Source organism: Pleurodeles waltl, chromosome 3_1, assembly GCF_031143425.1.
Source record: "Pleurodeles waltl isolate 20211129_DDA chromosome 3_1, aPleWal1.hap1.20221129, whole genome shotgun sequence".
Lineage (NCBI taxonomy): Eukaryota > Metazoa > Chordata > Amphibia > Caudata > Salamandridae > Pleurodeles > Pleurodeles waltl.
Genome location: NC_090440.1, coordinates 848,500,775 through 848,517,044, shown reverse-complemented (window position 1 = coordinate 848,517,044; position 16,270 = coordinate 848,500,775). Strand labels below are relative to the sequence as shown.

The following is a 16,270-nucleotide window of genomic DNA, read 5'->3' as shown; positions in this document are numbered from 1 at the left end:
TGGACACATTTGATCAAATACACTTACTCAATAAAACGTTTGTGCCAAGGGAGCATGGCAGAGGGTAGTGCCATTGTAGAGTAATCAATAACCATTGTTTTCAAATAAAAGCATCCCAATACACATTTGCTTCTTTAATTTAATTTCTCCTGAGATTTGATCCCCGCTTGTCTTTTCTTTCTGTAGCAATGGTTCGGTACTGCCTAATAATTTGAATTAATATATAGGGGGTCATTATGACCCTGGCGGAAGGCGGAGAACCAGCGGTAAGACCGCCAACAGGCTGGCAGTTTTACTTTGTGGAATTATGACCATGGCTGACCGCCATGGTCATCCGCCGGTTCTCCGTTCCGCCCGCCAGGGAGGAGACGACGGCCGGGCTGGAGACCTGGGTCTCCAGCCCGGCAGCCGTTACTATACCGCTGGCGGTATTTGGACCCGGCTTACCGCCGTTGATTTCCAGCGGTTTGAACCGCCATGAAATCCATGGCGGTAAGCACTATCAGTGCTAGGGAATTCCTTCCCTGGCACTGATAGGGGTCTCAACCACCCCCCACCCCCACCCGACTCCCTCCCCTACCCCCCCACCACCCCTGCCACCCCACAAAGGTGGCAGGGCCCCCCTCCCCACCCGACCCCCAACATCACTTCACCCATACCCACACGACACGCACGCAGGCACCACCTACATACTTACACGCACACACGCCGACATACATGCCTACATCCACACACACAGTCATACACGCACAACCATATTCAAACATACACGCCCACATCCATACTGACATACACGCACTCATTCCCATACACACAACACCCCCGCAGGCATACACGCACTCACACACCCCCTCTACATACACACACGCACACCCCCATGCCTGCACACAACACCTCCCCACCCCCCTCCCCTCATGGACGATCGACTTACCTGGTCCGACGATCCTCCGTGAGGGGACGGGAGCCATGGGGGCAGCTCCGCCCGACACCACACCGCCAACAGAACACCACCACGGCGAATCACAGGACGTGATTCGCTGGGCGGTGTTCTGTTGGCGTGGAGGTGGAGCAACCTCCACTTCCCCGCCTCCCGCCAGTATGGCTGTTGGCGGCTCTCCGTCCGTAAAAGGACAGAGAGCTGCCAACAGTCATAATAGGCCGAGCGGCAAACCGCCACCACTGGAGGTCTTGTGCAAGGCGGTCCCTCAGCGGTCTTTAAAAAAGACCGCCGAGGTCAAAATGACCCCCAGAATGCTGAATATTGTCATTCAATCCTGGTTATTTGTTTTGTATCCTTTAAATATTTCATTGCTGCAGCAGTTTCAAGGCAACATGAATAATTTATAATTTACAGTGCATGACATTTCAATGAAAGAAGGACAACATATTCCATAAACAAATATATCTTGCTTTCTGCAATGAACAACTTCAAACATTGTGTGTCATTGTTAGAAATATCCTGTTGCTATGGTGTTTGAGGGGGATAGTCAGTATAAACAGGTAAACACAAATGATATATTTTTGATGTAGCTTAGAGGATATCTGTTTAACGTGTGGAATTGTTGCAATGATTATGCTTCTTTGCTTCTCAGGGAAAACCTCCCTCCACCAAAACGTTACATTGTGCAACTCAAACCAGATAATCAAAATGGATTTTGTTCTACTATTTAATTGCATCTAAGCTTAAGTGAGGTACAAGTCAACTATAGTAGGCATTTGTGACCAATGTGATAGGGCTCTTTTTGTGAGTAGGTAAGAAAACTGCATTTCCCGCCACCCTTTCACCCTTGACTGAAAGATACCATAGTTACTGTTTTTCCTGGGAGTTGGAAAAACTCCAAATCACATATTTTGGTGAAATTATGGACTTGGAGTGTTCCCACTTCCCCCGCAATTCCAATATGAACTGTAAGGTTCAAGAGCAAGTCTTGATGAATCTGGTCAAAAGATATTGCCAATTGTAAGAAAGGAAATTTACAAATTAGGCCTATTGAATGAGGATTCCTAGATTAGCCATGTTATAAGACTTCATAGTATGCACAGTTGTAATTGAATGACACAAGATGGTTATTAGATTATCATTTACTATGTGGCAGAAAAAAGACTTCTGTGATAATTGATTTATTTAATGCCATAGTTTTCAAAGGCAACCTCTCAGGTTCACAGCAGACATCACTGCCTAATTCAGATGTCGCCTGCACATCATTTGACTGAGGCAATCTGTGTACATAACTAATAGCAACATAGAGAAAATCAGCCAGTGGCTTAAAAAAGCTTTAATAGGTATTTGCTGAGAGTCAAGCAATGAAATTGGTGGATTTATTTCTTAAGCCTGTATAAGCAGCTGCTTGATTTTTTTTTTTTTTTTTTCTCACAACAGGGATCTAGCTAACAAATAAAAAAGCACAATATAGATACTTGATGAAAGGGAAAATTGAAAGGTTGAAGTAATCTTCTTTCCTTCTAGTCTAAACTAGAAAGAAACTCAGGGAAGGCTTGCTTATCCTGCGAGTGGTGCGTCTCCGAAAACTCATTTCACAGCTCAAGGTTTCTCTTTGGTCAGTGCGCTGCCGTACAGACTGAGCTGCGAAGTTGTCCAGTGAAATGGGATGGTGCTTCGCTTATTGCTCGCGTTGTACACAAGATGAATTTTCATTCTATAAGCTTGCCACTACCATCATTGCTTGGTGTCTCAACAGATAACAGAGGCTAAACTTTTTTTTGTCAAAATCTCTCTAGTCAAGAAGCAAATTGAACTGAAATCCAGAGGGGTGAAGCTTCTGCCCAGCAAAGACAACAACCAGAAGACTTCAGTATGTAAGTGTTATAGCTTTCTTATTGAATATTGCCTTTCTGTTTCAATCCTGAGAGCCTTATATGCTATGAATTCTACTGCTGTGTGTCTATATCTTTAAAAAAGGATATTGATGGGTTACAGGCTTTCTGCACCTGGTGTGTTTTTCAAGAACAATTTATTGTATTAATGCCAAGAGTCAGTTATGTTTCTGTTTATTATAGAGATTGCATAAGCACTTCATGAGATGAACGGTCTTTTCTTTCCTCTTGTCCTTAATGCGATATCAAGCAACAGAAATTGCTCAGTCCCAAAAATGAACTTATGACAATAGTGGGAAGATCTGCAACCATAAAAAACTAAACTCAACCAAACATAAGTTCCCATGATTTTGAGTCTTATTTTGAGTTCCCTGGTACCAAGAACTGTAATATACTAGGCAAATCCTGTTATTGACAAGGGTGGGAATTATTTCACCATTCCAAGTTTGACACCTCAGAGTGGTCATGAGGCCATTTCCCCCAGCTTTTAGCTGCAAAAGACAGAATGTGCAATATTTCCCCGTCACACTTTCTGCCAGGTTTTACTTGCAGTTGTTTTTCTTAGGGAAAGTGCAATGTTAATCCACCATCTGGTTCCCTATTCAGGTGCAACCTCGTGTTTGTGCCTGAATCTGGGTCACCAGCCTGATTGTAATGATAACCACTGTGTTGTTGTTCATGCTTGCTGCAGCCAAGGCTTGCACTTAACCTCAAAGGAAAGATTTGCTCATGACATAACTAATGTTCCTACTTGTTGTTCAGTCCTTGCTCTGTAATTTTGTTCCTGGGATCCATGCTGAATTTTGGCGTCAATTCTTTGTGCTGCTCTTGAGTGGGGTTGTTTGCTTAGAAATGAAAGTCACAAGTTACCATGAGTCGATTTGGCTGGGCAACTGAGCAAATGGAGACATTTTCCAATACGGTGGTACTTATGATAGGATGATTGCACTGAATCGGAGGGTCTGGCGTGTCAGATGTGCTCACGTGTCGCTGGTCCAGTCCTACTGGGATTCAGCGACACTTGCCACACCAGAATTATCCAGATTTAAGCCTGTTCACCTCTCCATGTGCTGGGCCCTTGTGTTCCCTGATCTGTCTACCTCATCCTTGCATTTCTAGCCAGAACACTCTTGAGGGGCACCAGCGGCTGCACAAGGGATCTGATCAGAGAAGGAAGTGAGTCAATGTTGGGTGAGGAAGGAAAGGGAAAGAAAAGAGGAGAATGTGTGTGAGATACCTGTTCTACTGATAATACTGAGTTGGGGCAACTTGAATTCCCTGCACATGCCACATGCCTGTGCAGCCATGCTTTCGTTCATTGGATGGTGAAGTAAACCACTGTCCTCTGCATTCAACATAATGGGTTGTCACTCAGTTTAAAGTGATTATGTGAGTTTATTAGCCATGATGTGTGATCAAGAGCTTGAATGGCCATCACATTTTATATTACTATAGAGAACCAATCACTATGGTGCCGAAATGTGTTTTGGTTCATGCAGGTCTGTGAATAGAATGTAACATTGTATGACCTAACTCTGCTATATCCCACACTTCCTTTTTTAGGTCAAGGTACAATCCATACAACATTACCACCAACAGTAGCAACAGGGATGGCACAAAACGAAGACAACAAAATTAGAAATGAAAAGAAAAACTTACCTGAACCTGACCCGCCGCATCGCCACTGCTGCGCCACTCTTCTGGCTTCATTTACTACAGGCACAGGCTCCCAGCCTGCCCTGCAGCCAATCCTAATGCTGCTCTCATGCTGCTGGCAGCATGAGAGCAGCATTAGGGTTGGCTGAAGCACCCTGGCTTTGCACTCCCAGGCAGACTGGGAGCCTATGCCTGCTATCTCCAACCCGGCAACACAGCTCGGGTTGCAGTGAGCTTAGTGCACATGCATGTTTGGCCTTCCTGAGACAGCCGGCCAAACACACATGCGTACAGTGGGGGCTGCACACCACTCCCCCTTCCTGCCTATCATCTCCCATTACCCCACCCCTTGAAAAATAAAACAACAATAAACATTGTTTATTATCGTTTTATTTTCAATTTGCAGCTGCTGCTGTCGGGGTGGGCGACGCTCCTCTGCCATAGCGGAGGAGCCGCCGCTGGGTAGCATTCATATTATATGCCAGCAGCTGTGTCACTTCTCACATCATGGCAGCACATACACTGCTTCTACAATCCAATGCAGCACTCACGTTTCAGATTCATAGCACCGTCCCCATCTTTCCTACAATCGATTACAGCAGTCGCATCTCATTTCACATTACATTCATAGCTGTACCAGCACTGATTACCCAATTCATACCAACAGTCGCACCTCACTTCATAGCAGCATAGACATCTCCTCTACATTATGTGCCAGCCATGGTACCTCAAATCGCACCAGCACCCGCACCTCTTCCACATCCCATGCCAGCAGTCAAATCTCACTTCGTAGCAGAATCGACTTCTTTTCCAGATTCCTTTGCATCAGTCACATTTAGCTTCACGGAAACACAAACATCTGTTCTACAGTGTGTGCCAGCTGAGAGATGTCACCAATCATCTCTTTAGCAATACGCCCACCCCCATACCTAGCCTCACATCACCCCCTTCTCCCCCCGTGGGTTTGATTATTGGTATCAATGCTCACTTCGGTCCCTCAACTTTTCCTTAGTTGTGGCGTTAGCGGTGACTGAGTGGGAGGTTGCAGCCTTCACTAGTGCGTGCTTTGTGGTGTATTTTTATTTATACTTTTCCATCTTTGTGACTTTCATTAGGTCAGCAAAGCCTATAAAAACATTCTGGATGAAAAATCCCTGCTCAACCTACTTTTTAGTGGGAGTATGCCTCATTTAAAAAATGAGGAAAAAAAACACCCCACTAAAACCTTTTTTCTATCATTTCTACCCCCGGTAAGGTTGCTCAAACCTCGGAAACTTTGTACTAGTGGATCATGGGATCTTGAACTTCACCGACCTGCACAGACCGCAAACAGATTATTCTTAATCCAGTCATAATCTGCAGTAGGTCTCGGCTACTATCTAACCCGCACTCTTTACATCATCCTTAAATAGAGCAGGATAAAAGACACTAAAATTATTAATACTTTTCTCCCATTAAAACCATGTTAATTTCCCTCTCTGAGAGAGCATTAGTATGCATTCCAAACTGGACCTATGGTGGGCCTCCGCAATCTACAAACGCAGTGTATGCATCATCAGGAAGTCCTGTAGCAGGACTGCTCACAATGCACATAGTGGTTTAAATGCAGTTGTTGCCTGATAACTTGAGCTAGCAGTGCCCACGATGTCAGCTGTGCATGAATCTGCCTTATTTTCAACATTATCACCTGGCAATAGGGACTTGTCTTGTGGCAGTGCTATCGCGTCCCAAAGGATTGACTGGGGTCTAAACCACTGACTTTCATTTTTCAGGCTCTGCTTAGATTTACTAATCCTCTGAAAAAAATGAATAACTTGAAAGCATCGACGAACCTTTGGGAGATTTAAAGAAGGTCACGCATCCTGTAACAGACAGTCCGTGATGGGATGTGTGCCCGGGGACAGTGCAACACTAAATAAGTCTCAAGCAGCCAATGAGAAAGTCTAACTACAGATACCGATTCTGATTATTTGAAGGATGCCAGTCTGAATTGTGTAACAGTCTGTTCAGCAGTTCGACTACAAGAACGAGTCACTGTTGTTAGACTCTTTTGTCTGCTGGCACCTCAGTTGAACAACAATGGACAGCCCATGGTGCCGCAGACTGTTATGTGGTTTAGGCTAAAACTGCTGTATGCTTTTCCATGTTATAGCAAGGAATTCTCCCTTTTTTAACTCGTCCTGTGAAGTAGTTTAGGAGTTTTTTTTAGCCCCTGATGGTTCAGGTTTCCGCTGGCAGCCTGTTGTTATGTTAGCGTTGGACTTGGCTGACAATGTGTTGTATTGATTGTGCTACACTCTGCAGTGTATTGTAATGACTCAGCTGGACACCATTGCCCACAGATGTTGTGCTGGTGATAGACTCTTCTTGCTATCTGTTGCATTGACTGTGATGGCCCCCACTGGCAGTGTGTTGTAGTTGTGCTGCGAACTCCTGGTTGTGTGCTTTTTGTGATGGCGCTGGACTTAGCAACTGACAGGCTGTTGTAGTGATGGTTCTGAACTCTGATGGTACTGTATTGTACTGTTAGTTCTTGACTCCACTGTTGTTGAAATGGTGCTAAACGGAGTGTTGAAAAGATTGTGTGAGATTACATTGGCAGTGGGATGTAGTGATGTTGCTGAACTCTACTAACAACCAGCGGCGGCCACCACAAATCTCGAGAGGAGGGGTTGACAGAGACAGAGTGGGGGGGGGGAATATACAAAAATAAAAATAAAATAAACTTACCTTCACAGACTCCTTCTTCCTCAGTCATCGCTCCTCTTCCCTCGATGTGGTGCCCCAGCATTCAGTGGGACACCTTCACAGGCTCCCCAGCAATCCTGGCACTACTTTCATGCTAACGCTAGCGTGAAAGCAGCGTCAGTATTGGTCTGAGCGGCTTGGACTGCTGCTCAGACACAACTGGGGCCTGTGGAGTTTCACCTAAGTGCGCATGTGTGTTTGGCCGGCCTGAAACGGCCGACCGGAGACGGCCGGCCAAACATGCATGTGCACTTAGGTGCACTCTCTCCTCCACCTCCTCCCTTCTCCCCCCTCCCGTGGCCCAGCCCAACCTCTCCCTTCACATGCTGCTGGCTGAGCCAGCAGCAGAAAAATAAAAGGATATTGAATTATCGTTATATTTTTCTGCTGCTGGCTCAGCCGGGGGTGACGCTCCTTCATCATTGCGAAGGAGCACCCCCTGCCAACAATGTTTTGGATGTTCATTCCACTGGCAGCGTGTTGTAGTGATGGTGTTGGACATCGTTGACAGTGTGTTGTGATTATGGATGTTTACTCCACTGAGAGTGTGCTGTTGTTCTGGACTCCTCTTGGAATGTTGTATAGTGATAGTTATATAGTCCATTGGCAGTATTGTGTAGGAATGCCAACAAGGTCTGCCTCGTGCCTGCAGAGTGCACTGGCAATCAGTGGCGGCTGCAGGAATGGAGAGTGGTGGGGCGGGCAAATTATGTTCACTACATTTATGCCTACATGCATTACATTATCGTTTTAAAGTTAAAATTAGGGGTGGGAGAAGAATTCTGCTTTGCCGGCAGAGTTCATGGAGTTTTCCACACTCCACTTCGCTAAGTGACGCGGAGCAGAGTTTTTTCTCTTGAGTGGCTCACCAACGTTAGGTTGCCTAGCGCAAGAGAAATTGCTAACTTGGTGAGCGAGATTTCTGAATGCGGGTGGTCGCGGCAGGTCACTACTTCTCGCATTGAGAAAGCTGCCACTCACATAAAGGAAGCTACCACTCGAGTAGTAAATGTACTTGGGCAGCAGAAAGAAGTTCGCGCCATCTGGTGCTCCACATGATGGGCTTTTGCCTTGATTTTACAGTGCAGGAGAAACTCCTGGTACTGAAAATAAGTGCGAACATCGTGACTTACTTAAACTCTGCCACTCTCGGAACATGTATTGCATGTTGGCAATGAAGGACATCTATATAAAATATAAGCACATAAAATACATACAAAAAAAGAAAAGTAAGTTACTGTGCTTCACATCCTCCCTCCAGTCCTGGGGTTCTCTTCTCCAGCCTGGGCACAGTCAACTCCACTAACCAATCCTGGCATTGCTCTCATAGCATGAGAGCAACACCAGGATTGGATGGATCAGGCTCCCCCCGCACTCTAAAGGGCACTGGGGGGCCTGTGCTTTCTCTCAACTCAGCTGTCTAAGACAAAATAACTGAGCTCATTTGTCTAAGACAGCTGAGTTGAGAGGTTTAAAGTGCGCATGTCTGGCTAGCCATTACAAGACAGCCGGCAAAAGAGACATGCACACTTAAAACAAGTGCACAGGCAGCCCACCACTCCTTCCCGCTGCTACGTAACTCAACAGGACCCGTCCTGTCCTGATACTCATCTCAGGACGTGATTTTCAGAGTTAATAAAAAATAAAATGGTAATAATGTTTATTATCATTTTATTTTTTATCTGGGGGCATTTTCATTAGTGGGGAGACACTCCTCCTCCATAATTGAGGAGCTGCCCCTGCTGGCAATGTAGTACAATGGTGTATGTGGCTTGCAGTGGCAGTGTGGCATTGTGTGATGTCGGTCTAGCTGGTTGGACTCCACTGGGATTCTGAGACAGTGACAGTGTTGGAGTCCACTAGCAGTGGCAGTGCTGTATCATGATGTCTCTTGAATGCTGTGGCAATGTGGCACCTTGATGGCAATGGTCTCTCCCTGAAGTGTGTAAATAATAATTTGAGAGTGCAAGACTGCTCTGGCAATCAATAAAGTAATAATTTGAAAGTCATTCTGTGGTGTTGTCATACTCTTCTTTCCAATGGAAATCTGTTTATGAAGGCTTTACATTTATCTAATCTTTTACGGTGTACTGAAAGAAATGTCTAATATTATCTTTGAAGAACATGGATTTTTGGAAAATGCCTGGGTTACTTGAATCATCAGAGTGCTCTACTCACACAACCAATAATCTTTATGGTAGGGATAGCTTCCACTGGATAACTGAATAGATATCTAGTTAATCACTGCTATGATTTAACAACAGTGAGAAACTAGACTTTTTCCCACTGTTGTTACGTCAACGGGGAAGAATTTGCTTTGCCTGTGTTCCGCCACCTCACCAGGGTCTCTATAGACCCGAACAAGGAGGTGAAATAGTGGCTGGCAGTCTCAACCATTTTTTTCTTCCTCTTCTGGGCCACCAAGGAAGGGTGACGACTGTGACTCGTACCATACTTGCGCCAACCATCAAATTCTCCTTTCAGGGTTGGTCTTCTTAGACCTGTGCTGACAGAGGAAAACAAGGTGTGCAGTGCAAATAAAAAGAGCTTTGGTCGAGGGAGAGGGAAGATGTATAGAGGGTGATGGAGTGGGTGGCAGTGGGACAGGTGTTTTTTTTATTTGCGCGAGAAAGGGGAGGGTAAGTGTAGAAGGTGAGTAGCAGAACGTTGTCACCTAAATTAGGCAGGGGTAGGATAAATGTAGAGGGTGATAGGAATGTGAGGCATGAAGACAGGTATTTTATTTTTACCATCTTTCGAAGCGGGAGAGGAGACCATGAGATGCATACACAAAATGAAATTATATATAATTAGAAAGCGAACGGCAGGGATGTTGTTCACCTTATAGTTAGGATGAACTTTTCACATGGATGATGCATTTTTTGTTTTGCCAATACATTTTTCATTGTTTGACAAATCTTCAAGAAATTATTAAAGCATGTTTGCCTCTCACTTTAGCTGCTGCGTGGAAAGTTTCAGGGTGATTCATGAAGTGGGGGCAGAGTAAAAGAGGGATCTCAAAACTCTTTTTCCCCATGCAATGTCTACTGGGTTTTGGAGTTTTTGAAAATGCTTACATCCTGAATCACTGAACGGATTTATACCAAATTTGCTAGAAAGCGAGATTTTGGTCAAGAAATATCTCTTTTTTTATTTTGTGTAAATCTGTTCAGTAGTTTTGAAATTATTAAAGGAAAAAAATAGAGATATCTAGGGATGCGGATCCTTTGCAAATCTACCCACGGGAATCCAGGCACAAAGCAAGGCCCGGATTGGCTGGCTGCAACCTGACAGGAAAGTTGATGCCACCATTTTCTTTGTCGCTCGGCCCGGTGGAAGGAAAAATAATGTGTAAAAACACATAGGGGGTCAGAATTCAGGAATCCTGACCCCATGGGGCAAATGGAGGGGTCATGGGCAAAAATTGCACCAATTTCTTTTTAGTTTTTGGCCAGTCTGTGGATCCACTGTGGGGCTCAGTGTGTCACAAGTTTAAAATTGTGAATAATCCATGGATCTGATAAACAATGAAAAAAAACTACCCACACAGCAAACCCTTGACACACACGGCCGAAGGCCTTCAGCAGCATGGGGTTGGGTGCATGCAGGGAGTGGTTGGCTGCAAGCTGTGCACAGCAGTGGTTGTATTATTGTATGGTTATTATATATTACTTTACATTAAAAAACATAGAAATTCACTGAAAGAACCAGAGGTTACAGGGACGTTTGTAGTTTGGTTCACGTTTACCCACACAAAACCATAGAAATTCAGCAATTATAATTACACTTATAGTTATACTTATCTGAAGAAATTATAACTTGTGCCGTTAAGTAAATTTAGGCCATGAGTTATAATTTCTTAACATAAGTGTAAGTATAACTGCTGAATTTATAGGGTTTGTGTGGGTAAAATGTGAACCCAACTATAACGTCCATGTAACCTTTGGATTTTTCAGTGAATATAGAGCATAGGAAAGGAATTGTTCAGACTGCAGAAGGGCTCAATAAATATAGAAAGCAGTAGAAAGCAGAGCCTCAGAGTTATAATAGTACCAGTATTGAATAAGACTGTCAGAGTAAAAAAAGAAGGAAAGTAGCATAGTTTCAAGACTGTAAAATAAGCAGCACAGAGAGGAAGTCTGAAACAGAAGAAGCAGAAAGGCAGAGCTGTGTAAAGTGGTAGTCCACCGGTAGTCAAGTACAGTGATACGCAGACTAATAAGCTATGTACAAGATACTAATGTCACATTCATTAGTTCTTACCTAAACACCTCCTGCTAACAGGAGCACATGTTCTTTCAAAGTAGGTCCATCTCCTTTTGAGTGTTCTATGTGTCTCTTATTGGACCCCACTCACTCATTGAGCACCATATTGTGCATTCTGCCACTCAGCAAGACAGCTCCCACATACACTGCAAGCACATTACTCCCAAATACTACACACCTAAGTTTGCACTCAGATGAGTCACAATCAAAACTCCACACACTGCTCTTTGAACACAAAGGGTTCAGAATCATGACACAACAGACTTCTCTTTACATAGAAAGGACACACAACCAAGAAACAACACACCTCCATTAGGAACTAGAGGACATTTACACAATGCACAAAGACACACCAACAGGATACTCTTTACTTCACACATAAAGGACACACAATAAACTGCAAAATACACTTACCTCGGCTCATAAAGGACATATATTGAGGACACAACACACTTCACCCTAGATACAGGCCCTCGGAGACAGTGAAAGAAGATGAAAGAGAGACCGATGGTTGTTGCACCACCAGCTGGACAGCACCACCAGCTGCACACGTCTACCCCACCGGACAGAGTTAGAAAGAGTGGCCAAGCAGCAACCTGTACGTTTTTGGAACTATTTTTTTGTCTGAATTGATGCTCATCACATTCTCAATACATTCCAAAGAACGCCCGTAGTCTCCTGATGTATTCCTCTATGTTGGCGTGGCTTTAATGAAAGGCATACCCAACAAAAAGAAGCTACGAAAGCAAAATATGTTTGTGCAATTATGGTTGGATTTCACCCACCGATGTTCAAATGGTGCATCCATAGCTGTATTTGCATCAAGATGATATTTCACAGAAAGAACGTCCTGGTCAAAGCACTTCTTTCTACCTGTTTGTTAGTTAGGTTGGAAAAAGAAGACAATGTGTGTATGAGTAAACTAAGCACATATTGCAGTGGTTTTGTGTGTGCTTGTGTGCATCAATGCACTTGTGTGTCTTTTGTACTAACAGCACTATATATATATGTGTATATATATATATATATATATATATATATATATATATATATATATATATATATATATATATATATCATATATATATTTATATAGTGCAGTATGTGGAGCATGCATGTTTCCTTCTCACTAAGACAGGATAGTTGGATGTTTACAACCCACCTTTATATTTGCTTAATGAACACATATAATGTATTGCTCACAGCTGGAAAACCTTTGTTTTGTCAGTGCTTATTTTGTTATGTCATGCGTTTTGTAAAATGGTATTGATGAGTGAGCTGATCTTTATATATATATATATATATATATATATATATATATATATATATATATATATGCAATCACTAAAAAAACAAATGTTACAGGGGCGTTATAGTTAGGTTCAGATTTTAGACGTAAAAAACCATAGAAATTCAGCTTTTATAGTTATAGTTATATCAAGTAACCATAACTTGTGCCCTAAGGTAACTTTAACTCTCACCCTCGCCATGCACAGTTTTCTCATCAGTAATTTTACCGCAATATTATCAATGATGTCAAAGAAGATGTAAATAGTGATGTAATATCTCGAGTAATTAGCAGTGGATGGCAGGGCATGGTTTATAGTTACCTTAGGGCACAAGTTAAATATACTTGAAATAACTCTAGCTATAACAGCTCGATTTCTATGGTTTTGTATGTGTAAAATCTGAACCTAACAATAACATCCCTGAAACGTTTGAATTTTTTATTGAATTTCTAAGTTTTAAAAAAAAAAATCTATTTCCTAACTATAACGTCCATGTAACCTTTTGTTTTTTCAGTGATATTTCTAGGGTGTTTTTTAACGTTAAATAAGATGCCCATCACAATGCACGGTGGAGGTTTTGCATGCAGGGCCTGTCTCTCTAATTTCCTTATTTACTGCAGTATCCTCAGTAGAAAATGCTTTCAGTTTTCTACTTCGACTCCCTCAAGATGGCATTCGGATGTGCCCCACTTTTGGCATAAATTCGGAATGTTAGCACTCTAGTTGCTCATTAAAAAACTGTAAGCTGCTGATCACCAGAGAATTAACTGGCAGTCTACTGCTAGTGCATGTCAGAATGTTTTAATGAAACAGAAAAAAAGATATTTGAGAACTCACTTAACTTAAAACCTGTGCTCATTTTTGTTTCCACAACACTAACCATAATTTCTATGTCAAAATGAACCCCTCGTTGTGTTCCTTTCTGAATTACATGTTTTAGGTTTTACCATTTTGATTCAATCAAAATGGTTTCCGGTATGCCACACTTTTGTCATAAGTAAGACTGTTCGCTCTCTGGCTGTTCTGTAGAACACTCTGGGCGGCTGCAGTAGAGCACAGGGTAATCAACTGACAGGCTGCTCCTGTTGGAAGTATACATTTTACTGAGAATGTCAAACAGAAAATATTCTCTCATTTTAGCTTCTTAACCTCTATGGGCAAATCATGAGAAAACAGTTCTTTCTCAAACATGATTCATGAAATCTCAGCAGGGTAAAATCACCTTAGAACCCACCACAATTCTTAAAATTAGTATGGTACCATCAAAAAATGATTTATAATGTCACTAAAATTTGTTAACAACCTTTATACGTTCTCCTTTTTGTGATCCTCAAAACCTGCCATTCACTACAATGCATTTCAATGAGATGCTATCATGTATATTGTTCCCAAGATGGCTGACATCACTTTCTGGTTGAAGTGCTGACAACCAACCAGATCTCACCATGAGATCTGTGCTTAGGCTCAACCCAGATATACAATTTTCTTTTCCCTTTAATATCTTGAAAACTACTGAAGGAATTTACACCAAATAACAAAAAGCACAGCCTGTTGAACAAATGAAGCTTTCTGCCAAATTTGGTGTAATTCCATCCAAGGATTCGGGCTGTAGTCGTGTTGGAAACTCCTATGGGAATTAAAATGGGAAATGCACTTTTTTTTAACCCCCCCTTTTTCTCTGCCCCTGCTTGATATATCACCCCAAAACTTTGCATGCACAATAAGAAATCCGGTGCACTTTTTTGGAAACATTTTGTGAAGATTTTTCAAATGACACCAAAAACATAGGCAAGTCCAAAGATGCTTTTCGAGGTAATATATATATAGATATATATATATATATAGATATATAATGTAGAGATGTAGATGTCTTGGCTAACAGCAGACAAAATTGCTGTGTGTATAGTTTGTGTGTCACCTTATTTTATGACCATTGTACAAATAGTTCAGACATAACTGCTTTTATTTTTCTGACTGCATTAAGAATATTAACAAACAATGCAGTTCTCAGAGCAATGCCTGCAATCAAAGCGTCACAGGACCGTAAGGTTGTGCTACAAATGATGCAGTCCTTACTACCTATGTGTTTGCAAGTCCTATGTGTACTACACAAAGAGTGCAGTACCTACAGTTCTTTTGTGTATATGTGGCTGCGGCCCACTCGTTGTATGCACAGTTCAGTATTTACTGTCTGTCTACTTGGTTGCACTATGTGTATGATACAAGCAGTGTCTGTTTTGGCATCTATGTGGGTCCACATATAAAACAAATAATGGTAAGTGAAAACAAATTGAGACCAAAGAAGACCTTTTGGTTTTGTCAATGCTTATTTTTTGTTTCTAAATCATACCCAGGAGTGGTCAGGAGTTTGAGGGGGTTACAAGCATACATCTGGAACAATTCACTCCAATTATATAATATTCTACATTGTTGTTAACAGCATAGATGTGCTGGCGCAGTTACAGGACATTCGGGTAACGGTTGATTGCGGTGAGTGCATTGGTCTGAAATGGCCTGAAGGAGAGGAGTTGGTGGGGGCATTGGTGTGAGGGTGTTTTCTTTGTGTTTGGGTGGCGAATGTGTGATTTCAACCAGCAGATGAAGATGGCACGATATGCGTAATAGCCAAAGGTGTTGGGAGAGGATTGCGTGCAAGTGAAAAAAGTGTTGGAGGGCTGAAAAAGTCAGAGAGCAACTGAGAGAAAGTGCTGGGTAAGCAGCGCGTGGCATGTAGGGATTTTACGTAGATATCTTTCGTTCCTATCATTCTAGGTAGAATATGATTGTGTTTTCCGTTCAGATAAAGGAGACCCCATGAAAACCCAGGAAAGCAAATGTAATGAGAAACATGCACTCCTCGGTGTCCATTGCTCCACAATAAGCATGGGTTTGTTAATATTCTATATCGTGATATAAATTCAAGTTGACCTGTTACTAATGGTTTATAGTGGATACATGTGCTGGCATATTGCTAAGTTGTGCTTTTACTGAAGTGTGATAGACAACAATTCCCATTGACAACTGCACAGCAGGTGGGTATGCACGACAATCTCTGGGCTAGTGGGCAGCTGCTGAATGAGGAGGTTTGCAACACAAACTGAGCGCAGGCGGGCAGCTGCTGAGCAATCAGATATGCAACACAATCTGAGGATGAGTGGATAGCAGCAAAGTGAGTGGGTATTCAACACAATCTGAAGGTGGGAGGATAGCTGCGGAGCACGTAGGTTAACAAAACTATCTGAGGGCTAGTGTATCGCTGCCAAACAAGCACATTTGCAACTGCCTGCAAGGGCCGGCAGGTAGCTGCTGAACAAGCAGGTAGCTTAGAAGGTCTGATGAGGCAAGAGGGTAGGTAACTGCAGAGGAATTGAGGCGTCAAGATGTAGAGACCAGAGAGAGTGACTGGGACGGTGAGTGTAGTCAAAACTAGCAGAGTATGTGACGGGTACCTGCAGTGTGATCAGGGGGTGAGAAAC

At 42.8% G+C, this 16,270-nt stretch overlaps 1 protein-coding gene across 1 annotated transcript in view; it reads left to right on the top strand.

Moving 5' to 3' along the window:
* Positions 1-16,270, top strand: part of CSMD2 (CUB and Sushi multiple domains 2) — a 1,417,205-nt gene that overhangs the window by 827,863 nt on the left and 573,072 nt on the right. Inside the window, exon 7 of the mRNA XM_069223779.1 lies at positions 2,740-2,817. Within this exon, the coding sequence (XP_069079880.1) occupies positions 2,740-2,817 (78 nt within the window). The remainder of the gene's footprint in view (positions 1-2,739; positions 2,818-16,270) is intronic.